The sequence below is a fragment of the Mirounga angustirostris genome, unplaced genomic scaffold (genome assembly GCF_029215605.1).
Source record: "Mirounga angustirostris isolate CCGP_5_RB_7025 unplaced genomic scaffold, mMirAng1.0.hap1 SCAF_2, whole genome shotgun sequence".
In the NCBI taxonomy this organism is placed as follows: domain Eukaryota; kingdom Metazoa; phylum Chordata; class Mammalia; order Carnivora; family Phocidae; genus Mirounga; species Mirounga angustirostris.
Window position 1 is genome coordinate 38,252,666 of NW_026991710.1, and position 25,354 is coordinate 38,278,019.

The 25,354-nt window shown below is 33.6% G+C and overlaps 1 protein-coding gene across 1 annotated transcript in view; it reads right to left on the bottom strand.

Moving 5' to 3' along the window:
• GABRG1 (gamma-aminobutyric acid type A receptor subunit gamma1) overlaps window positions 1–24,577 on the bottom strand; it is a 75,078-nt gene extending 50,501 nt beyond the window's left edge. The window contains exons 1-2 of the mRNA XM_045879466.1: window positions 24,313–24,577; window positions 10,706–10,854 (exon numbers count right to left, since the gene is read on the bottom strand). Coding sequence (XP_045735422.1) covers window positions 10,706–10,854; window positions 24,313–24,416 — 253 coding nt within the window. The 5' untranslated portion in view covers window positions 24,417–24,577. The remainder of the gene's footprint in view (window positions 1–10,705; window positions 10,855–24,312) is intronic.
• Window positions 24,578–25,354: the final 777 nt, after the last annotated feature.

Genomic DNA, 25,354 nt, shown 5'->3' on the forward strand with positions numbered 1-25,354 from the left:
ATCACGGTTCTTAGGACATGTTTAAGCTACACTATTAAACTAAGTGACAATGTCACAGATGTACGTGGAATTTGAAAGTCCATATCTTGATCTGAAATAATGTACTTAAAATGCTAAATTGATGAGGTAGAACTGTCAAAATACCTACACATGGAATAAAAAAGATTATATACACTGGCTTCTATTCAGCAAATACTCATTCAGCAAACAGTAAGTGAAACCTTAAATTTATGCTTCAGGTATTGTTTTAGCGACCAGGGATATGGTGATGATCTATTTCAGGGATCTTATTTACAGGAAGAAAAGGGAGTATCAACTAATAATAGTGAAGTATGAGGAGTAAAATGGAAGTACAGATTTCTGCTTCTTATGATAAATAATTGGTATCAAATTAACCATCTCAATGAACATGACTATACGATTTATTTAAAATTAAAAAAAATTATTGAAAGAATCACACAGCAGCAAACAAAATCAGGATTTGATGCAACAATTTCCTGGAAAGAATGTAAATGCAGTGATGTAAGCTCTGCATTATACTGGCCACTTTTCCCCTTTGGTGCATTTGCTGTTTTACTGCACAGAAATGGTGATTAAAAAAGGAGAGTGACTTAGAACTTGTATCTGTCTCACTGGGCTAGAGAGACAAAATTGGAGTTCAGGGCTGTCAAGACAGCCAAGACTTCCCTGCAACTAAATGAACAAGAGAGGATTCAATCAGACATTCTACATGGAATTCCCCCTCAAGGTTTTTACTAATTCCTAAATTGTGCATATGCACAGTGTGATGTTAAGAAACCAAATATAAATCAGCTGCTGGGCGTCTAAAATAATATGGAGAGGTTTCAGTTATTTCCAGCATCTCTGGGGCCATCAAGGAAAAGGTTTCTTAGTACAAACCTCAGGCTATCAGTTGAGAGACTTCAAATGGTTATGCCCTGGGAAAAAGGAAAGTTTTACAAAAGGAAATATACTGGTTTGAGCCAAATGAAGGCAATTTCCTTTCTTGACTCTACTACCAAAATTAAAATCCTCTCTGGAAAGAAATAACATCATCTAAATCTCCATTATTTTTAATATACTCTACTGGCATTCAATAAAAAATTAACATAGCATAAATGAAACAGGTCAATCACCTTAAACCAAGAGATAAAATGAAAAAGAAAAAGATTTATTTATTTATTTATTTGACACAAAGAGAGACAGATAGAGAGAGAGCACAAGCAGAGGGAGCAGCAGAGGGAGAGAGAGAGAGAGAAGCAGGCTCTCCGCTGAGCAGGGAGCCTGATGCAGGGCTCGATCCCAGAACCCTGAGATCATGACCTGAGCCAAAGGCAGACACTTAACCGACTGAGCCGCCCAGGCGCCCCAAAAAAGAAATTTTTTAAAAAGTCACACAAGTGATCAAGATATTGTGATTATCAGACTTTAAAATAATTACAGTTAATATATATAAGAAAATGATGAAAAGATGGCAAATTTGATAAAATACTTGAAATACTTTAAAAATCAGATGCAAATACTACAAGTAAGAATTATGAAACTAGAAAAGGGGTCAATAATAAAAAAAGAATGAAACACGGAGAGAAACAATGAAAATTATATAAAAGTGTATGAGACATGCTGGACATAGGGAAAGAGTCAAACATCAGCAATTGGAGCTACAGAGAAATTGAGATAGAAAAAATATTTGAAGAAATATTGGCGAAGAATTTTCCAAAAGCAATCAGAAATTCCAACAAATAGATTCAAGAAATCCTGCAAATTCTCCCAAATACCAAAAACACAACAAAAAAGTCTGGGAACCTTATATAAAACTGCAGAAAACAAAGACAAAGAAAACCTACAAACAGAGATTAAAAAAATAGTTTATTTCTAAAACAGTAACATTGTTGTTGAAAAGTGATTTTTTTCAATGGAAATAATAGAATTGAGAAGAAAATGGAGTGAGGTTTATAAAGTTTGGAAACAGCAGCTACCCTGAGTTTAAATATTCATTGAAAATATCATTCAAATGAAGGTGACATAAAAATATTTTCAATAAAAACTGAAATAATTTTTTGCCATGAGATTTACACCAGAAGAAATACTGAGAGGAATATTTTTCTAAATGGAAACACAGTATGAAGAAAGGAAAGAATACCAAAGGGAGTAATTTCTTGGTAAACATTAATTGCTTTTAAACGCTTTAAAATAATTTTGTTATTTCAAAATACAGCATAAAAATACATAGATATAATATCAAAAAAGGACTAGAGTTTCTGTGGTAAATGGCTTGAAATGTCCTTGAATTGTAATAAAGTTATTTGCTTATGATTAAATCTAATAAAGTAAGAATAAACATTTTAATCACTTAAAATGATAATTTTATATTTAATAAGATACTATAAAGAGAAAATAAAACTATAACTATGTAATGAATCCAAGTGAGGGAAAGAATAGAGAAAAAAAAAACTTTGTAGAGCAGATTAAGCAGATTAGAAAAACAAAACAAATATAATAGCAGTAGATTTAAAAAATATATATACAATACTTACCTTAAATTTATCTGCGCTAACCACTTTATTTAAAAGAAAAAGATTGTAATACTTAACAATAAAGTAAACAAAATCCAAATATAAAACTTCTATTCAATAAAAAGTCATAAGAATCCTAAATTTGTATGTACCTAAAGAGTTTCATTATATATTAAGCAAAAACTGAATGGACTTAAGAAAAATAGAAAAATTAATGGTTTTAGTTAGGTATTTTTAATACAAAAATATAAAAAATAACACAAAAAAGTTGCTATATAGATTATTTGAGCAACAAGAATAATAAACTGAACTTGAGTATGTTCTTGGAGGAAAATCGAATTGTTAGGTATCAATAACAAAAATATATCCACAATACAACCTAGTTTTTTAAATTAAGCATTATTCACTTAAACTAGCCAATGTGTCCAAGAAGTAATTATAAAGGAATAAACTGTGAAAGGCTAAAGAAAAGTTTAGAGGAAATTTGTACAAATTTCTTATGTCTTCATCTCTTAATATTTCCTCCAAAAATATATAGAACAACAAAAAAGGGAAAAATACAAGTACCCAAAAACTATGGCCTCAGCATAACTTGAAGACAGAGAATGCCCAAATTCTAAAACAACTGTAAAAGAAAAATAAAAAAACAAAAACCACCAAATCCTGGCAAAAAATCTCTCAAGCTCTTTCTCAAATCTGTTCTAATGCAAGAATTTGTAGTAAGCAAAGCAGACTAAGCTAAATAGAGGAAGAAAGAAGAGAGTTACTTACCAAAAGTAGATGTAAGAGGACAAGTAGAGAGAATGAGCGTGCCATAAATCTGAAAGTGTTTAAAATGTGTCCTATGGCCAGAACAAGAACTAACAGAAAAGCGATCTACCAATATATGTGATGTAAAAGAGCAGTCTCCAAAATAAGTAGTTTTGGGGTGGGAAAAAAAATGTCAAAAGGGAAAAAAGAAGCGGGCTTTAAAAATTGGGTGCAGGAAATGAAGCAAAGGGGGGGATTTCATGCTCCTACAAGAAAAGAGAACCAGTGAATTGGAAATCATACCATCCCTCCCCTAGCATGAAACAAACATGCACCACCTACAAACAAATTCATTTAAAGTATCTGGATTTGCTATAATGACATAAAAGAACGTCGATGAATTAGGAATCTTAAAAAATACTTGCAAACTAGAAACACAGTAGGGAAAAAAGGGAAGAGATCCATACAAAATTGTTGCAGAAATAAGAAATCAAGACCCAGGACAAATCAGCTGTGGAAAATCTCTTCAAAAAATACTAACCCAAAAAATAAAAAAGTTGTAAGACAATACTCTAAACGGTCAAAAGGATTCAAACAACTATTTGAGGGTAAGAAAAAAAAAAAAAAAACCTTGAATCAGAAATTCAGGAAATAAGTAAAGAAATGTCCTCTCCCCATCCCACACATGAAAAAAACAAATAGGAAGAAATGACCAGAGAATTGATTGAACTGAAGAAACAGAAGAAAAAGAAGCATAATTTAAGCATAAGTTAAGTCAAAAAGCTTTAGAAACGACAATTAAGGTCTCCTTTTTAATGTTTAAAGCCACAAGTCATTGTGAAGATAATACACAGGATATTTATAAACCAAATAACAAAGTAGCTACTTTTATGAGGCAAAATCTACAAAAGAAGCAAGGAAAGACAGATAGTAACATGCCAAAAACTTAGAGTGAAAAGAAATCATTAAATTCCCAGGTCAAAAACTAGAAAAACAAGAAAAAAGTAAAACAAAATAAAATACAATGAAGGTTGCAATAAAGACAAGGTAGAAATTATGAGGAAGTTAAGACAAAAATGGTAGAACTCATTAATAAATGGGATCCTGAGCTTTGGAGGACATTAACAAAGTAGAGGAAAATAGTATTTTAATTTTCTTGGCCAAAAAAAGGGGGTAATAATACAACATATAAAGTAAGAAATTACAAAAGCAAAAGTAAAGTTTGAAACACAAGAAACTTTTTAAAATCCTAAGACACTACTTTGAAGACTTCATTGCAAATAAACTTGAAAACATAGATAAAAGGGACATTTTTCTTAAGGAAATACAGATTACCAAAATTCATCCTGACAGAGTATAAAGTATAAAAAGATCAATTTCCATAGGAAAACAAGGTGATTATTTCCAAAAAACATGAGACCTGGATAATTTTACAATGGAATTCTACAAAATCTCCAAAGACCAGTTGTCACTAAAGCTCAATAAATTGCTAGACTTTTGAGAATAAATGAAAACTCCCTATCATGAAACAAATATAAAAAGGATATCTAAGAAAGATGAAGACAGTACTCAAATATAAAATGAAACATGAATATCATTCATGAATACCAATGCAAAATACTAAATAGTACATTGGCAAATGGAATCCAACACCTCATCCAACACCTCATGGCCAAGGAGGCTTTACTCCAGGATGCAAATTGTTTCAATTAATATTATTTATCATATTAATAGATCTAAGGAGGAAAATATTCATAATTATTTCCAGAAATACAGAAAATGCCTTTGACAAATTTTAATACCAATTTCCTGATTTAAAAACAAAAGCAAGGGGCATCTGGGTGGCTAAGTCGGTTAATTGGCTGCCTTAGGTTTGATCATGATCTCAGGGTCCTGGGATCAAGCCCGGCATCAGGCTCCCTGCTCAGTGGGGAGTCTGCTTCTCTTTCTGTGCCTGCCGCTCCCCCTGCTTGTGCTCTCTCTCCCACACACACAAATACATAAATAAAATCTTAAAAAAAAAGATTTCAGGGGCGGCTGGGTGGCTCAGTCGTTAAGCGTCTGCCTTCGGCTCAGGTCATGATCCCAGAGTCCTGGGATCGAGCCCCACATCAGGCTTCCTGCTCCATGGGAAGCCTGCTTCTCCCTCTCCCACTCCCCCTGCTTGTGTTCCCTCTCTCGCTGTGTCTCTCTCTGTCAAATAAATAAATAAAATCTTTAAAAAAAAAAAAAAGATTTCATTCAAATAAATAAATAAATAAATAAAAAATATAAAAACAAAACCAAGAAAGTTGAGGGATAATTTCTTAATGTAAATCTTTGTAGGACAAAACATTAGTCATTTCCACTAAGATCTAGAAAAAGGTCAAGTTACTCACAATCTCCACTATTACACAATATTATACTAGAGATATTAATAAATGCTATTAGATAAGAGACATCATCAATTAGTTGCATATGAATTGGTAAAGAAAAAATAAAATTATCTTTATATACGATACGATAGCATATTTTGAAAAGTCAGATAATGCTTAAACCATAAAAAAGTCAGTAAAGCAGCAGGAGGGTACTAGGATATAAAATAAGCATTCATAAATCAATAACATTGATACACAAAATTAATAACCAGTAGAGGACATTATAGTTGAGAAACTACCCTTTACGTCAGGGAAAAAATTAAATACTTAGGACTCAATTTTTAAAATGTGAAAAATCTGTATGAGTAAATCTTTAAAATATTCCTGAAAGATGCAAAATAAATATGAAGAATTCAAAGACAGCCCATGTTCCCATATTAGTTGACTCAGTGTTATGAAGATTTTAGTTCTCCCAAAGTTAATTTACAAATTTAACGCGATCCCACTAAACATACAAACAAGTATTGTGAGGTTTTTTTTTAATAGAGCTAAATTTATTATTATTAAAAAATGCAAAAATAAGGCACCTGGGTGGCCCAGTCAATTAAGCAACCAACTCTTGACTCTGGCTCAGGTGATGATCTCAGGGTCATGAGATGAAGCCCCGAATGGGGCTCGGCCCTGGTGTAGAGCCTGCTTAAGATTCTCTCTCTCCCTTTCTCCACCCCTCCCAACCCCCTCTCCCTCTCAAAAAAAAAGAAGCCAGATAAACTGAAAGGAAAAACAAAACAAATGAAAATATGACATGGAATTAGCCTTATAAGACATTAATACAAAATGTTTTAGCCTCAATATACTGTTGAGTCTCTACTATTACTATAGTGTAGTGACACATAGAAAAACAAATGAGGGAATGGAACAGAAAGATCAGAAATAACCAAAGTTCATAAGAAAATGTAAAATATGAGAAAGTGGGTGTCTCAAATAACAGAAGCAAAGATTGATTTCTTTCATAAATGATGTTTAGCCAACAGAAAAGCCATTCAGTAAAGAGAAAAAATAGATTCATACTTTGTACCATACAGTAACTCCTAATGGACTAAGGAATTAAATATAAACAAATAAAACCATGCAAGTACTAAAAGTAGACATGGATGAATTCCACTCAAAGTGGAATATAGCCAGTAATACTTGAGCCAAACTGTATTAGAAATGAATAAAATAACCATTGAAGGGAATAGGAAAGATAAGAACCTAAGTTAACTTTGTTGAACAATATTTTAATTACATTCTGTAAAGCTAAAGATGAAAATAATTGTACTTGAGTATTTTATTCTAGTTAATTTGTTTTCATAGACAAATGACATAGACAAATGACATGTTAAAATTTTAGAACTACATTTTGTATTTACTGGAATTGAAAAAATAAGAAAATAAGAAAATATACTATGGATAAATCAGAGCCAGGTGTCTCACTGTTGGAAAAAGGAATTACAAATGAGGAAAGAGGAAACACTAGAATGAACCCCATGATGTTTAGTTTGGAAGCAGAACTATCAGTATGAACTCATGGTTTATAATACATGTAAGAAAGGACAGATATAGAAATATAGATGCCCATGAATGTGTTTGTAGAACATATATTTTCTAATTCTGCTCGCTGAAATGGTTAAGAAGCAATAACACCCAATATTAATGAATATGCCTACTGCCCTGATCTTGATTTCTTTTTTTTTTTTAAGATTTTATTTGTTTGAGAGAGAGAGAATGAGAGACAGAGAGCACGAGAGGGAAGAGGATCAGAGGGAGAAGCAGACTCCCCACCGAGCAGGGAGTCCGATGTGGGACTCGATCCCGGGACTCCAGGATCGTGACCTGAGCCAAAGGCAGTCGCTTAACCAACTGAGCCACCCAGGCACCCCTGATCTTGATTTCTAACTACCTTGGAGAAATGGTGAATTTTATTGCTTGGATCAAGATAAGCCAGGAATATCTTATGTACTAAAAAGTAAGGATGTGATCAGAAAATGATGGGGACGTATGAAAGGACACAGAAGCCAAACTATAGGAAGTCCCAGTGCCAAGTTTATTTTTAGCAACAAAATAATGATAATAATGGGTTATAAGCTATAAAAGAAAACATATGTGTAAGTCTACACTGAGTATAAATGAGTAGATAAATAAATGGAGGATAAGCCACAGCTCTTCCTTATAGTAGAATTACAAATAATATGTATAGAAGGAGTGATGATAATAATGAGTCACCATTTGGCAAACAGCACAGTAATAAATACTGTTACAGTTAAGAATCATTGATGGATATTAGCTTAATGGACAAACATGTGCTGAGACATTTTTACATAGTTGGCTGTCCTCCTGACAGTATCTCCTCACAACATATGTATTAATCTAGAAGGGGAAAAATAATAAATTTACAGTGGAGAAACCTAGAAGAAACCATACTAAACCAAGTGTTAAAATTAATATCACCAGCAATAAGATATACTAACATCATGTACCTCCTGATAGAACACACTGAAAGGGCACAACATCACTTCCGTGTTATCCTTAGCAAAAAATGTATCAACTTAGTGGAATAATGAAAACATCAGACAAACTGACAGACATTCCACTGGCCAGTACTCTTTAAGGTTATCAAGTTTATGAAACATACAGAAAAATAAAAATTATATCAGATTGGAGGAAAATAAAGAGACATGAGAACAAAATGCATTGTGGGATCCTTGTTGGAGTTCCGAAACAAATAAAAAGACATTAGTGAGGCACATGCCATAATCTAAATAAGGTTTGTAGAGTAGTTAATGGTATTCTTGATATTATTTTCTTGACTTAGGTTAGGATTTCTATGGTTATATAAAATGTTAACATTAGGGTTAAAGGGTTTGTGGAAATTCCACGTATGGATGCTATTTTATTAAGTCTAAGTTTTACCTTAAAATTAAATAATTAAAGCAATCTGAGAAAACATCAAATTGCATATGAGGAAATTAGATTAACATAATAAGCCAAATGTTGTAAAACAATGAAATTTAAGAAAAATTTTCAGACCCCCCAGGCAGCTCAGTCGGTTAAGTGGCCAATGCTTGGTTTCCGCTCAGGTCATGATCCTAGGGTCTTGGGATTGAGCCTCCCTGCCAGGCTCCCACACTCCTAGTCAGCTTGTGGATTCTCTCTCTCTTCCTCCCTCCATCCCTCCCCCTGTGCATTTCTTTCTCTCTCTCTCTTTCTCTCTCAAATAAATAAATCTTAAAAAAAAAGTAAATTTTTCAACAGAGAAAATTGACAAAGCCAAATTTTGATTTTATGACAATACTAATAGAATTGAAAAAGTCCTTCAAGATTGATTCATAAATAAAAGAACAGATTACTAATATCAGAAATGATAAAGGGGAAAAAAACTCAGATCCTAGAAACATTAAAAATATCACAAAAGTTATTATGAAACAATTTAACACTAGTAAATTTGAAAATTTATATTCCTTAAGAGGTTCAACTTACTAAAACTATTAAAGTAATTGAATTGTTAAAAAATTCTTTCCCAAATTAAACTCTAGGCCAGCATGACTTCACCAAATAATTCTCCCAAATATTTAAGGAAGAAATAGCATCCATTTTAGATAAACTCTTTCAAAGATGAAAAGTGAGGGACAACAGAACTTATTTGTAGACCTTAGCATGATCTTGGTTCCAAAACTGAAAGAGACATTACAGGAAGTAAAATAAATGGCTATTCCTTTATGAACATAGATGTAAAATTCCAAAACAAAATACAAAACTGAATCTAGTGATATTTTTTAAAGTTACCATATCACAACTAAGTGCTATTTATTCCAGAAATGAAAATTTGGTTTAAGGTTTAAAAATCAGACAGTTACTTATAGAACAAACGGTAAGTAGAATAAAGGGCAATATACAATCATATGATTATTTCAATAGTTGTACAGAAATTATTTGAAACATTGAGGAAAAAAGAACTCTGGCAAAATAAGGAGAGAAAGGATTTACAAAGAATGTCTTAAAAAAAGAAGCCTACAGCAATCATACCTAATAGTGAAACATGAATTGCTCTTCCTGATATTAGGAACAGCCCAAAACTATCCAAAATTTACTCTAGTCTTAGCCAATGCATCATGGCATGAAAACTGTATAATTTTGGAAATAAAGTAAAATATTCATTATTTGCAAATAGATACTATTTGCAATGTAGTCATTATTTGTAAGTCATTATCTTTGTAGAAAATCTAGAAGACTATAACAGTAAGTAATTAAAATTTCACAAGGCTCCTGTGGACAAAATAAATATGCAAAATAACTTTTTTTCTATATACTGCTAATATAAAATTAGAAAATAAATTTTTAAAAATCTATTTACACTTGCAACAAAAATTCCAAATACATAGAATTAAATCTAGTAAGATATATTCAACACTTCTTCATAGGCAACAATAAAAATATATATATATAAAGAAAGAAATACATGATGCTCATGAATTTAGTATAGTAAAAATTCAATATGGTAATGATTTCAGTTTCCCCATATTGACCATAGATTTAATGCAATCCCAATGACAATGCTGGCTGGTTTATAATTTTTGTTTGTTTTTAATAAGCCATTGGGGGGGACTTAGAAGTTAATTATTATAAAACTTATACATAAATGCAAATGACTAAGAAAAACAAAGTAGGATTACCAACACTATTACAGGCTTATAATTAATTAAAACAGTGCTGCATTGACACAAAATTAGAACCCTACTTACCTTTCAAATATTCTCTTTTATGAAATACCTCTTAGCTTTTCAGGCAGTTTTATCAAAACTTTGCTATTGTACCCTTTATTGTAGCAGTTGTAAAATAATTACATCAAAAATATTTATATGCCTTTCTTCCCACATCAGACTGTGAATTTCTCAACAGTGCCAATTTAACTAATAATTATGAAACCTAACAGTCTCTGACATACAGCAGATACCCAAGGAATATGAGCTATATGATTAAAATAACATTAGTAAATAAGGTTTCCAAAGTCACCAAAATCCCAAACAGATAACTCAAACTTACCTCCTATATCTGGGCGAAGTTTATTGTCATAGCCTTGAAGCAATGAGTTGAGAATTTGTGTTATATCTCCTTCATGAATCTTTGGTGCCAAGACCCAGGTTTTGTTCACTGTTAAATCCTCATCATCTTCGTCATCCACTTTATCAACACTAAATAATTCAAAAAAAATCTGAATGATAGAAAGTTCAACCAAATTCTGTATTGAAAAACAGAGTTTAAGATAATCATAATTCTTATAATTTTGTTAGGAAATAGTAAGAGGGGAAGAAGCATTAATAATATTTTACATTCAGTAAGGCTAATGCTTTCCTCATATGAACCATCCTGATATAATAATACTCAAAAATTAAGAATTCAGTACAAGAAAGATAACACATAATATTGAAATAATAAATTAAACCTTGGCCACCACAGCTGTCATTAAAGGCTGTAGAGATTAGGCACTGAAAATGTGAACTGTGGTCGTAGATTTGTGCACTACACACTCTGCACAACTGGATGTGGTGACTCTAAACCACCATACCCAAAAATACAAAATAAAAGGTAAATAAATACAGGAAAATTTGTAATAACTGGTGAGACATTTAAAAATGCATGTGTAGAAAAGAAGGCTAAAGGAAAAAGTATTGAACACATCTATGTTTCCTCCTTTCAATTCAGAAGAACACAGGCATCATATTCCAAGAACTTTGTCAGAGAATATCTTATCATCAAATCATGAATGGGTGACTCACCTGCCACATATATGGAGGGGGACATGACTATCAAGTTTTATGACTAGAAGTGAGACTTTTGAAATCAAATAACACCACTGCCTTTATTTTATAAATGAGAAAACTGAAGACAGTAGGGAACTAGCCAATGCACAAACTCACTTATTAGCAAAGCTGAGAATCAAGTCCTGACTCTCCAGTTAATGCTTCTCACTATACCCCTGTGTTTAACAAGCCCATGGATTCAGCTTAATTCTGCACCATGGTAGAAAATGCAGCAATATAGATATTCATCTACAATTCATCAAAAGTAACAAAATACTCTTCTCTGTTACTCATAAAGAATGCCATCTTCAAATGAGTATGATCTTCTTAGACTTAACACCTACTCTAGTAAATCTCAGTCCTCCAGTGAGAAAGGGTCCAAAGACTAAACACTTACATTGGTGAAGTCAGATAAATCCAAAATACATGAGTTATTTCCATATGTTTCAGAGATAGTCTTCCTTCTAGCAGTAAACATGCAAATTTAATTCAGTATCTTGAGTTGATTTTTCTACGGTATCCTTTTAGATTTCTTTTGCTTTGGACTTAAAACATCTTAGCTAATGCAGCCCTCACCGTCTTTATCCTTCTTAAAAATTTTTTTCCAGGGGCACCTGGGTAGCTCAGTCAGTTAAGCAGCCCACTCTTGATTTTGGCTCAGGTCATGATCTCAGGGTCCTGAAATCGAGCCTTACTTCAGGCTCCCAGCTTAGAGGGGAGTCTGCTTAAGGATTTTCTCCCCCTCCTTCTGCCCCTCCTCCTACTCACATGCACTCTCTCTCTCTCTAAAATAAATAAATCTTTTAAAAAGATTTCCAGTTTTATTGAGATATAATTGACATATATTATACTACAGATTTAAAATGTGTAACAGAATGATTTGATATATATATATAGCAAAATTATTACCATAAGTTTAATTAACATCCACCCTTTTTATCCTTAATGAGTACAAATTAACATTATAAATTAAAACTTTACCTTTATAGTATCTGCTACCTTATTTCTTCTCCATAGTAATTCTATTGATAGTTATTATCGGCAGATAATAAGGTAGGCTATTATTCTCAATATTTCTTCTCTCCTTCCTGTCAGAGAACTATACTTTTCACTCCACTGACTTCTAACTTGGTCGTGTGACCTGAAATGCTCCTTCCTTACAGGAGGATTATACTTCCCTGATCTATTGAACTCGGGTGTGGCCTTGTGATTTGCTTTGGCTAATGGAATATAAGTGACATGCATCACTACCAAGCAGAAGATTTAATGTCAGTGCACAGTTCACCATATCTCTCTTGTCCTTCTACCAAAAGATGAGCCATACTTGGAGGCTACACCATTACTTCATTCCCAGAGTGAAGACAACATGGACAAAGCCACAGCTGACCTACAATGGCCATGTAGCCTGAGTGAGAAATCAACATTTAGTGTCATAAGCCACTGAGATTTGGGGGTAGCTTACCACCACAGTACACAACTTAAATTCATATGTGAACCCCTATGGTACATTTAGTTAACAGGTTTTTAATGAAGAGCTTATTTATATTAATTGTACTGCTGTCTTTAACTTCAAAAAGTATATACTACGGAAATATAGTTATATGATTTATTTAATATAATTTCTTATTGCCTTCAATAAAATATATACAGACCCACACACACATTCACTCATAAACTAAAGCACTGAGAATCCTAAAGTATTAAGAATCCCTGCTGGTGTGTCCTCCAGGAAAGTTATCTTATCTAATTAGAATTGCTAAAATACTGGCAACAACCCAAATTTTAGAGCATCCATTTAACTTTAAATCCCAGTTTTATAGAATGAAACATCTGGGGGTTAGAGGCAGGCCACTGCACATATAAGCAGTTGATCTTTCTTTGAAACATGATTGTAGTTAAATGGAAGTCTCCAGGAAAGAAAAATAATAAAAAGCTTTTTCTATTTTTTAACAGTAGCAACATCCTAATAATCCAAAAGCACACGTTCATAGTGGTTTATATTCCCATTTTCCCAGCTATCTCAGAGGTAATATGAGAATCTCAGTGCCATCACAAAGCTAATTGTCCTCATTTTTGGTAATAATAGAAAGGAAATTTCATTATAGTTGATTTTTCTACATCTTCCCTCCAAGCTTTCTAAATTACTTTCAGAATATTCTTTAATTACATTAAGATCTTATTGATATTATTTGGGTGATTAAAAAGTACTTGTCATAATTTAAAAAAATAGTTCACATAGTTTATCTGATGTCTCAATATCTTTCACAGGCTGGGGGATTTTTGTAATGTTTATATACATTGAGTGACCATTCATTTGGGGGAAAGAAGTATGATTTTCTTAGGTAACACTGAGATTTTCTTGACTCGTGCTCAAGCACTTCTTTTAAATAATTTGGATAAGCATAATTTTATAATTAATGGAAATACATTTAGACCCCTGAGTATAAAACATTAGTAACTGTTATTTTAAAGATTGATGTTTTTATTGTTACTAACAACCACTGAGTGCCTAGAGGACACCATTAAGTTCTTACCATGTTTCAGGAATTGTGTGCTCCGTTCTTTCCACATCTTATGTCATTTAATCCAGAATAATTTCATGAAATAAATATTAATATTTCTACTTTACAGATGAGAAAAAAATAGATTTATAGAGTTTCCAGGACATACCCTATTGAATAATAAAACCAGGAAGATTAACTTAATTTGAAGGCTATTTTCTCTCACTTTTTTCTTTTTTTGGAAGGTTCCATAGTATCATCTCATTTTATCTTTATTAAAAAATCCAGGGTGATTGGACTGTGAGTTTTCTAATTCATAAGAATGCAGCAACACTTATGGTAGGTAATTAGTACATTTGGATTGTGCATGGATAGGATGCTAATCTCCATCCTTGAATTCCAAAAGGTTAGAATAATAATTTCAGGGAATCACACACACATTCTCCGATGAAAAGACTTTCTAACATGTGTGCTTAACTTCCAATACAATGCTTTAATTCATTTATAGAGGAAATATCATGTAATGCAAGTGTGCTAACTTCTGAAAATGCAAAGACAAAGTTGTATTCCTGATCTAAATTATCTTATTTTCTAATAAAGGAGAAAACTATTCAAACAAATGATATAGAAGACTATCATATGAAAAGATGTTTATCACAGTATTATCTATGATAGCACAAATTTTAAATACTGAGTATGTTTAAGTAAATAATTATGTAACCCTATGGTGTAATGGATGTATCCATTTGACTGATTTTGTGAATAGCCTACAAAAATAGAAAATTACTTTCATATTCTAATGTTATATGAAAAATAACATATAACAATTTGTTTTACCAAAACCTATGTATAAAATGGCTGAAGGTTTAATGGGAAAGCGGCATAATGAGTACACTAAGTATTCTACACTAGCAGAGCTGTAGAAAATTGAATTTTGTTTGTATATTAATAGTATGCTACAGTCTTTCTGTAGAATTTTGTAATATAAATACATTTGTCATTAATGCCTACCTAAAAATGAGCTGCCTTTTCCTATAAATCAGATAGAATTTTTAAATAAATTTCTAATCATAAAATCAAATAATTAAACAGAGCCTTTTATAGAAAGAAGCAGAGCTTTATGCTCTGCCAAGAAAACAATGGCAGCCCTGAAAATTTGCTGCCTGGGAAACATGTTGACTGACACCCCAGCTGCCAGCCCTCCGGACCAGACCTACATCTGCACCAGACCCAAACTTCCCTGGGCTGCTTCCAGCAATAACTGGACATAGAGGCAGTCCTAGTACACACCCATTCCTGCAGGACGAGGGGCTCCTCTAAAGGGCAACTCATGTTAGACAACTCTCACTGGCCTGGTCGAAACTTTACTAGAAGTGCTCGACAGTCTGAGACTCTTTTGACACAAATGTCTTCCCACCACCCCCCCGGCCTGCCCCACCGACCACCATGGAGGTGTCAGACCTCCATTATGTCAGAGGCCCCCTCAGCTTGCTTCCACTTCTCCTTTTTATCTCACACAGGCATTTCTCTCAAAAATCTCTTCCATGTCTGATCTCATCTTGGCATCTGCATCTCCAAGGCTTCTGCTTCTCACATTTTTTAATTGACAGCGCTAATTATTTACTAACGAAAAATTTTGAGTCACCTACATCAGTGTCGGTTTGTCTTTTTTTGTCTGAGCTATTTTAAGACATGATACAAATCAATCTGTTTATATAAGTTATTGCATGTGAAAAAGTGCTTTAATGAGTGTATTACTGTTCTTAATAAAACAAGCAAAAGTTTTGAACTAGTGATAACTAAGACAGGCTAAGTAAAACAACATATGTTATACCATACAATTATAAAGAGAATTCATCTTTATAGCTAGAGAAAAATAATATAAGCCTATAGCAAGTCAATCAATTAATAGAAACTGTCTTTCATAAAAAGGCTAAACATTCATCAGAGTTTGCGCAGGATGGCTTTGGTTTACACCTGTTGTCCTAGAATAATAATAGCACCCTCTTTCACTCACAAAATGGCCTAATTTGGATGATAAATTATATAGTCACCCTTTAGATAGTTCATATAAAGGTGACTGTAATGTCCTGGTTCTGACACCTGGGGACAATTCTTACGTTAATCTGTTTAGACGATGAAGATGAAACTCCAAAGCCAGGCCTCATCTGAGCTGTTGCTCATTACAGATTAGTGTTTGTTTATAAACATCAGATATGTTTCTATAAGCATAAGTCAAGTGACAAGTTCCAGGAAAGAAACATACCTGTTCTAATGTTTCTGAGTAGAAGATATCCTAATGCCAAAGCCTACGGGAGCTAGCTTTTAAAGAGTAGATATAGCCATTGATTTTAGATCTGAAATTAAGACAAGAAAAGTAAAGTAAAATATAAAAATGTGAATTTTCTTGTTTTCTTTTTTCCTTTATATTCTAGCTGCTAAATTCTTTCGTACAAAGCTCCTTTCTACAATTGTAGCTCTGAATCATTTTTATTATTTGTAAAAGTTAGTAGGGAAGCAAAAGAAGTAAAAGCATTACAGTTACAGATCTGAACTTTCAGAGTTTTAGAGAGGTGAAATGATAGTCCATTCAATTCGATGATCATTTTTTTTTTTTTTTAGCACAATGGAATACAGGATCCATCACTTAACACACATAGAGAAGAATACTTAGGAAATTTGAGGGAGGAGAAAGGAGCCTTGCCTAGAATATTAAGTAAGTGTGTTCCACTTTGTGTTTCCAAAATGTCCAGGGCTTAACTCTCCTATAAAATTGATCACATTGCATCTTAATTAACTACCTTATTTATTTATGACCTTCTCTAAGCTCATTGAAGGTAAGGGTTAAGGTTTTCAATGTGGTATCATTGGCACATAGCCCAATGCCTAACACATGGTAGGTGTCCAATAAAAATACTCACTGAATAAATGGAAAGAATATTAGATCTCATCTTGCTATTTGCAGGTAAAATTACAGTGAATCAAGGAAATAAACAACTAAAAACTATAACTATTTGCCTTAGTAGGAGAATTTATTATTGTAGCTAATGTAATATAAAATTAATTTAAAAAAACAAAGTATCTTTCTGATACTAGCACTAACCCCTCATAAATAAAAACAAAAATATTTCTTTCATAATAACAGTATGACTTACAAAATTATTAAGAGGAAATGTAATAGGGAAGATATAAGTCTTATGTGAAAAAACAAAAAAAATGAAGAATATAAAAAGAAAAAAAATAAAGGCACAGTAAACATTTTGGCTATAAAACAACATTGTTAATATATTATCCCTAAATTACCTTATAGATTTAATGAAGTTTTAATCAGAATCCCATAATTCAGATGTAAGAGGTTAAAATCATCATAACTAAGTAGAAGAATCAATATGGGAGTTTATAAGAAATCATTAAACAAGAGAATTGTTAGATGAAACTTGCCCTGCCAGAATAAAAAGAAAACATATTTTTTAGAGGAGGTAAAATAAACCATAATTTTCATTAAGTCTATTAAAAATGACCATTGGTTTGAAAGTATATTAAAATAAAAACCAAATTCTCTATTGTTCCAACTTATATACATAGATCCTGACAGAACATAAATTAGCCTTAGAAACAATATAATTCTTTATGACATTCACATTCTCTAAGCCTTCAGTGCTCTTATGCATCAGATAAATTCTAGAAGTCTGCTAAAAATTTTGCAAAGAGGAGGTTTATTAAATTAGAAAACATATTAAAAGATCTTAAAATTAAACCAAAGAAAGAAATGGCAATTAGTTCCTCTGAATGCAGAAAAATATACCTTTTTTTCCTAAGTCCTGGGATCACAAAATGAGAGATTAAAATATTTTTATTGACATAAGGATACCTTCAGACCCATTCACTTAAAAAGGAGAGAATACAGATGCATAGAACAAAAGCAGCAAAACTATCTTTTAGTCATTCCAGGTGTGACAGTTTGAAGGTTTTTCAAAAAGAACCCTTACTAAGGAAATGACAACACAAACACACTCATAAGCCACCTGCATGGAACCACAGATTAGTTTATAGAACATACATGTCTGAGTAACACTTAAATTTAATCTAGCCAATATGGTTACTTTGTTCTAGTCAATATGACTATTTTGTGGAAAAGGCAATCTTTACTCAAAACACTCTTCTTCATGTGTTGGAAGATTATTCTGCCAGTTATACATATCTGATGCATAAGAGGTTAGGTAATGTCCCTGCATTTAATCAATTCACAAATTGTACAAGTAACAGTCCTAGAAATCTACTCAAATATTAACTCTACTCAAATATTAACTTGTACAGAATCCTTGATTCTAGCAGTCTTAAAGCTACCTGGAGAACCAAATCACACCAATATTAAACTATTTATATTAGGCTAACTATATTCTCATCATAGACTTTCTGATATGCCCATGTAGCTGCAGGTTAGAGTGGAGGGTCTTTGTCAACTTTACTTCTCTGTCCTTAATGCTTAGCGCGATCTCTACTACTGGGTTACTCAATGTATCTGTTACTCAATGTATTTGTCTAAAAATAAGGAGAAATTTTAAATCTCCAAATACATTGTATCTGGGAGAAAAGGATTCCCGCAGTTCAGAAGTTCACTATTAAACTAAATGATACAGATTATAACAGGATGTTGCTATTTTAATGCCACAGGTTAGATGACCAGAGTAAAGGATCTCCCAGAAGATATAGGAATACAGTTTTCAGTTTCAAAAGGCCTACTAAACCATACCACTGGCCACAGACTAGTAATGTTATCTTTCTTTCTCTCTCTCTTTCCTTCACTAATACTGTTCCATGACAGTGAGAACATTCAGTGTTTCCCCAGAGTTGCAACTGACACCAGTTTCCTTGGTGTCCCCATTATAGCTCATCTAGAATTCTGAATAGCAAATACAGCATTTTATCATCAATGTAAACTACTAGAGTACAGGGTCACTGGGGACAGGGACTCTGCCCTCTTTGTCCTGCACATCTAGCATTTTTCTGTTACATACATGCCCTATATACAGGATACAAACACTATGAGGGCAAGGATTCTGTCTGATTTACCACTGCATCTCCAGTTGCTAGAACTCAGCTTAACACATAGTAGGCACTGAATAAATATTTGTTGAATGAATGCTAATGCTCAATAAATGTTTACTGAGTGAATTAATAGCTAAGACTATTTCCTGAAACATGAGGCTTCAGTTGGTTAAACTATTTTACTACAAATAGAATTAGATTCTGAGATACTTAAAAATAGAAAGAGACATAAATTTCATCTGCCTCCCACAGAGTACAAGAACTCTAACAAGCTTCTACTTGAAGAAGTCTAGTGATAAGGCATCCATTATTTTGTTAGAGGCCTTTTGTTTTTGTTTTTGTTTAAAAGATTTTATTTATTTATTTGACAGAGAAAGACACAGCGAGAGAGAGAACACAAGCAGGGGGAGTGGGAGAGGGAGAAGCAGGCTTCCCTCGGAGCAGGGAGCCCGATGTGGGGCTCCATCCCAGGACCCTGGTATCATGACCTGGGCTGAAGGCAGACGCTTAACGACTGAGCCACCCAGGCGCCCCTGTTAGAGGACTTTTGAAAGAAAATCTGCCTTCACGTAGCTTTCACTACTTGGTTATGGTTTGTCCCGCTATACCTATGTGTAATAAATTCAACCATGATTTTATATAGCATCCTTAGAAATAAGTTCCTATTTGAGTCCTCAAAAAAACTTATCTGAATTCCAAATTCTTGCTTTTAACTCTTTATCCTATGATATTTTTTCTAGATCAAGGGCTTCACTTTGTTAAAGTTTTTCCGAAAATAATTAATCTAGCGCTGCACATAATATTCCAGATTATGTGATAGGTACACAGTAGATTTTTATACCTCCTCTGTTTCTATCAATTGCATTGTCTGTTTTTTCCTTTCCTCATTCCTCCCATCCCTCTTATCCTTTTTTCCCCCACTCATCCATAGTCATGTTATTTGCTTTGACTTATATTGCATTTGTAATCTGAGAAGTGTGGTGGTTAAGAATGCAGGCTCTGGGCATAGAACACATGGACTTGAGTCTTGGATTCAGCATTTATCAGCAAGAAGATATTTAGCAAGTTCCTAAAAATTGCTGTGCCCCAGTTTTCCCATCTGCAAAATGGGGAAAAGAACAGTATCTAAGGAGTATTATCCCTTCATACTTGATTGGTTGCTTGGCTAAGTGTAACGTTCTAGGCTGAACATTTGTTTTTATAATCTTGGAGCCATTTCCCCCATAGTCTTCTGGTACTGTGATGAGAAATCTCATGGCTCTCTAATTTTCTTTCCTTGATTGAGATCTGTTCTAATAGCAGACTGTTCTGTTCATCCTGGGAGTTCTGAATGTATGTTTCTTTATTGTGACTACAAGATGTTTTGCTTTGATTAATACCATAAATCTAGGCCTTAGCAGTGAGTATAAACTGCATACAGGTAACACTCAGGTCTAGTCTGCTCGCCACTGTAAACCCAGCATGTTGTACTGTGTATGGCCCATAGCAGGCTTTCAAGAAATATTTGTTGAATAAAAGAATGAATGATCTCTCCAGAATCCAAAACATATCTAATAATGCATAAGGGTTCAAGGACTTTACTGCACTTGAGACAACTTTAACCAGCATAAATAATACTAGAATCACTGTAATTCTCAGAATATCTGTTGTTATATCTTTTCAGTTAAAATTTTAAGTGTTATGTATTTTGCAATAATTTTCTCTCTTGGTCTTGACACAAGCTAGGAAGGAGAATTTCATTTCCATTTTCACAAATGAGGACTCTCTGCCTCAAAGATTTTCCTGAAATTACCCTAGTGGGAAATGGTCGAGCTAAAACTAGAATTTACATTCTCATGGCCAAGTCCAGGATTCTCAATTGGTACCTTGTGTATATGTGAATTATTCCCCTGAGGCCCATACATTTAATTTATGCACACCTTTCCTCTTTCCCTCATGGCAGTCATTTATCATATTTTGATAATATCTCAAGAGCTTTTTTCCCCCCACTTTTCCACCCTGCCTTGTCCCCTCTCCTTTGGGACCCTGCCTTCATTAATACTTTCTTAGACAAATTTTAATCACCTTTATATAACTATAAAATATTAGATTAGCCTATTTAATGATTGAATGAAAAGTCAAACATTTCCTTTTGTTGCTTAGGCAAAAGTATGTCCCATAGTATATAATGGAACAAAATAGAAGGATATACCTATAAGACTCTATACACAGGGGATTGATCTATTACAATATTTGCATTTTAGTTTCCAAAAACATTTTGTCTCTCGGTCCTTCTTTGAATATTCTGTTATCATGGAACATCATTACTTGGTAATTTTGTCCTCAAGTTTGCATCAGTATTTTATTAGAAAATTAAGTCAAAAATTAGATGCCTAAAGAAAAATCAATCACTACCACCTCCACAAAATACTGAAATTACTTGAAAATAATATATTTTATAAAGGAAGTGTATTTGAATATTTTCATTTTGGCAACTGACTGCTAAGTTGTATGATTATTGACTCATGAAATTGGGGAAAAAAAACAAGTTATTTTCCCTGGGCTCTCTCAAAATATAACTTCTTAATCAAAGCTTATCATAAATACTTTTTAGAATAACTAAAACCTGCAAGCACTTTTTTCAATGCTTCTTAAAAATCTGATTATAGTTAGATTTTGTCAACATTATAAATAAGTCAAATCAAGCTTAGGAGATTTTAACCAACTTGTCAAGATGCCATAGAGCTTCACAGAGAACGAAACACAGGAACCTTGACTACAGCTTTTAGTTACAACAATAGGATAGGCTTTCATAGTTCAGCAATATAAAAATCAATAGTGTCTCTCCTTTATGCATTTGATGGAAACTAATGAGGAAACAAGCTATTGTCTCTGATTAAATATAAGAAATAACAACTTCCAGTTTGGCAAATCCCCAAATAGGTGACTTTGAAGATTTATTTTAGAAACCAGCAATGACAACAGAATTCTTATAAACAGAACCATTTGTGATTAGTTTTAAAAGAAACGTCCCTCAAAAGAAGGAGAAAGGGAGAAGGAAATATGAATGTAACTGTTTTATACATGTTGACACCCATTATCTCCAGCTAAATATTAAAAGGGTGAAAACTTCACCACAACTGTAGATACTTTAAAGACATAAACTCTCATCATGGAGGCCCTGACAGCTAATTATAACAGCAACATATAGCTTTATTTTTTGAATATTCTTTTATTGTTTGGCCAGAATAATCCAAATCATCTATACTATTATGATAAAATGAATTATTTATCTATTTTAACTGCATAACACTTCTCTCTCACTCACTCTTACATATGGTAAAAAAAAAAAAAGTACATGGAATTCCAATTAGAATTTCACTCTTGAAAACTGCAAAGAAAAGCCAATAGAGCAACGATTGAGTTGTTTTATGTTTCAGTTCAAATCTAAAACATACTGAATATGAAAACTTGTAGAAAGCATAAGTGATCTACTGCCCTTCATTTCCTAGATGAATTAACTGTTCAAAGAGGATAAGGACTCTTGACACAGATCATGTCTCTAGACTTCCAGAACCCATCTCTGTCCACTATACTACATAACTCTTTTACTCTGAGCAACTTGAGAAGAGTTCTGGAGCCAATTATGATAATTGTAATATAAATAGCCTCAAAAACAAAAGATATGATTTCTTTACTATCTCTTTAGATGTTTTGTTTTAGATATTTCATCAATCAGCTTGTCTATTAGGTTCCAAGGGAAACTTGCACTTACAATGGCAAAGGAGCATACAGGTTGTTACTTCAGAAAACCACTGGGTAAATCTGTTTTTACTTATGAGAATACAGATTCATTTGTAATATTATGAAGATGCATGAAAACACTGATACATGATCGACCAAAATATCTTCTATAATTTTACAATATATTCAAAGAAATAAGTGATTATGATACAACTTATATACAGGAAATAATTAGTCAGTAGTATGTTCATGCCCATGCAGAACAAATTTAAGTTTCTAAGGGGAAAGGGTAAATAAATAAACTAAAACCGTAATACTTTTTTAAAAAATCATATGTCAAACATTTTCTGGCCAGTCAAATATTGCTTAGCATAGCTTAATCTATTCTCTGTTTTTGGAGAGAAAATATAGTTGTTCTATCTGCTGGTAATGACATAAATATTCACTCTAGCTGTATAGTAAAATTAATCATCATCATTTTTTTTAGTAATGATGCAAGTAGTTATAAAGACATGTTTCCATCTGCATAGTGATTGCATTTTACTTGAGTTCTAAACAAGATCACATAATACAATAATATAATGTTAACTATACATTTATATAAAATACAGTTACATGATATGAATAGTATGTCCAAGACCTTAATAGTGTCTATGTCTTAATATATTTTAACTCCATTCAGCCACTACTCTTATATCCAGGTACAATACCTGAGCATTTTATTTTTCTGTCAGAACGATTTCAAAGTTTTATTGGAAGATATTACAGTCCAAGGAGTCCAAATCCTGTTCCTGTTAAATTGGAGGCTTGGGGTTGCTAATGTCTCTCTCTCTCTCTCTCTCTCTCTCTCTCTCTCTCTCTCTCTTTGTCACACACACACACACACACACACACACATTCATATCCATACAATTTTTTACCTCCTTGTAGATAACCAATTAAAACAAAAATTATTCAGATAGCTCAATAAAATATACATGGTTATCTCTAACTTAAATATAACACACTCTCAACCCTGATTTTTAAGCCATATTTATAATCTCTCTCCATATGTAACTTTGGGTTTTTCCAGAAGAGCAAAAAAAAAAAAAAAAAAGGTAAGAGAAAAAGCAATATTTGTTTATAGAAAATCATCATACATACCATGTTGTGTAACAAGTTTCTAAAATAACTTTCTCTTTAAAATGCAGAATTATCCAGAAAGTTCATCAGTGACATTCATTCGCTAAATTTAGTAGCAAAATCATTTTTACTCCATCTCCCAGGAACTGAACCTTTACTAGTTTCTACTATGCCAAGTCAAACAAGCCAAAACAAAACAAAACAAAACAAATCCAAAACTGAACTGCCTTCCATGCTTTCATACATAGACTCGTCTCCTCCTATCTGAAAATAAGTGTATCTGACCAGAAAATAAAATGATGGTAAAATACCGCGCTTGTGTCCAGAGAAATGCCACTTACTTAACTTAGAATGGTTTTCAAAAAAAAAAAGAAAGAAAGAAAAGAAAAGAAAAGAAATGAGGGGGAAGGGGGTTGATCCCAAAGAATAGTTTTAAGTCCTTGAATTTACTCACCAGTTTCCCAGATGCAGGGTCAGTAACAAGAACATCAGCCTCACCACTCTACTTTGACTCCACAGAAGAAAAGGGGAGAAGAGAAAAGCTTTCCAAGAACCCATCAGGATCGCTTTTCCGCTCAGTTCTCCAAGCTAGGACTTTTTCTCGCACCTCGGCAGCAGCCAGGAGAGTACGGCGGGGGAGAGTGGCAAGGCCGTACACCTCCCAACCAGGTAGGATGCGACTCCCCGCGGAATTGAGCCGGGGAGCCAATCAGACCCAGAGGATGCTGGCATAAATTATCTGAAAAAGAGTTGGGCCAATCTAAGGCCCAGAGAGGCGGGGCTTCTCCTACTAGAAATCGAGCCCAGTGGGGGAAAGGGCTCCGTCTTTCCAAAGAAAAACAGACCTCTCTCTCTCTCTCTCTCTCTCTCTGCCTCGGAGAAACGTTTGAGTGGCCTCGACAGAATCCCTCCCTAGGGGAAGAAGCCTCCCTCTTCCGCCTGGCCTACCCTCCTGCCTGACACTATTTCGGGGGCCACTGCCTCTTTCTCTCCCGCGTTTGAATTCTGAATCCGCCTTCCCAGAGAGACCCGTGGCAAGCTTACATACCTAATCGGTTTTCCCCAGGCTCACGAAGGTTCTGCTAATGTTTAATTATCGTTAATTTTGAGTGTTGGGCGGTGTCTCATTTCGCTTTGCAGTCCCAGCACCTGGCACAGTGCCCGGCACAAATGAGCTCTCAGGAGAGGCTGAATATCTAATTGAATGAATGAATGAGCGGGCTCGGTGCATTCCTGGTAATCACGTTTCCAACCCCCCTTTCGCTGCCTTTACGAGTGAAAGGATTGGCAGTCTCCTCTCTCAGGGCACCCAAGGATGCTCATGAATAATGCCCAGCAAGAACTATCGCATTTTACAGAAACATAAACAAAAATTCTATTTTAAAATGGTCCTTTTAGCCATAGGAGTTGGAGACCTATTACATGGGCAATCCTTGCTCTCTGCTCCCTCCCCAGTTGCCTTCCGGTTTGTTGAGCTCCGTGTTTGGTACCTAACT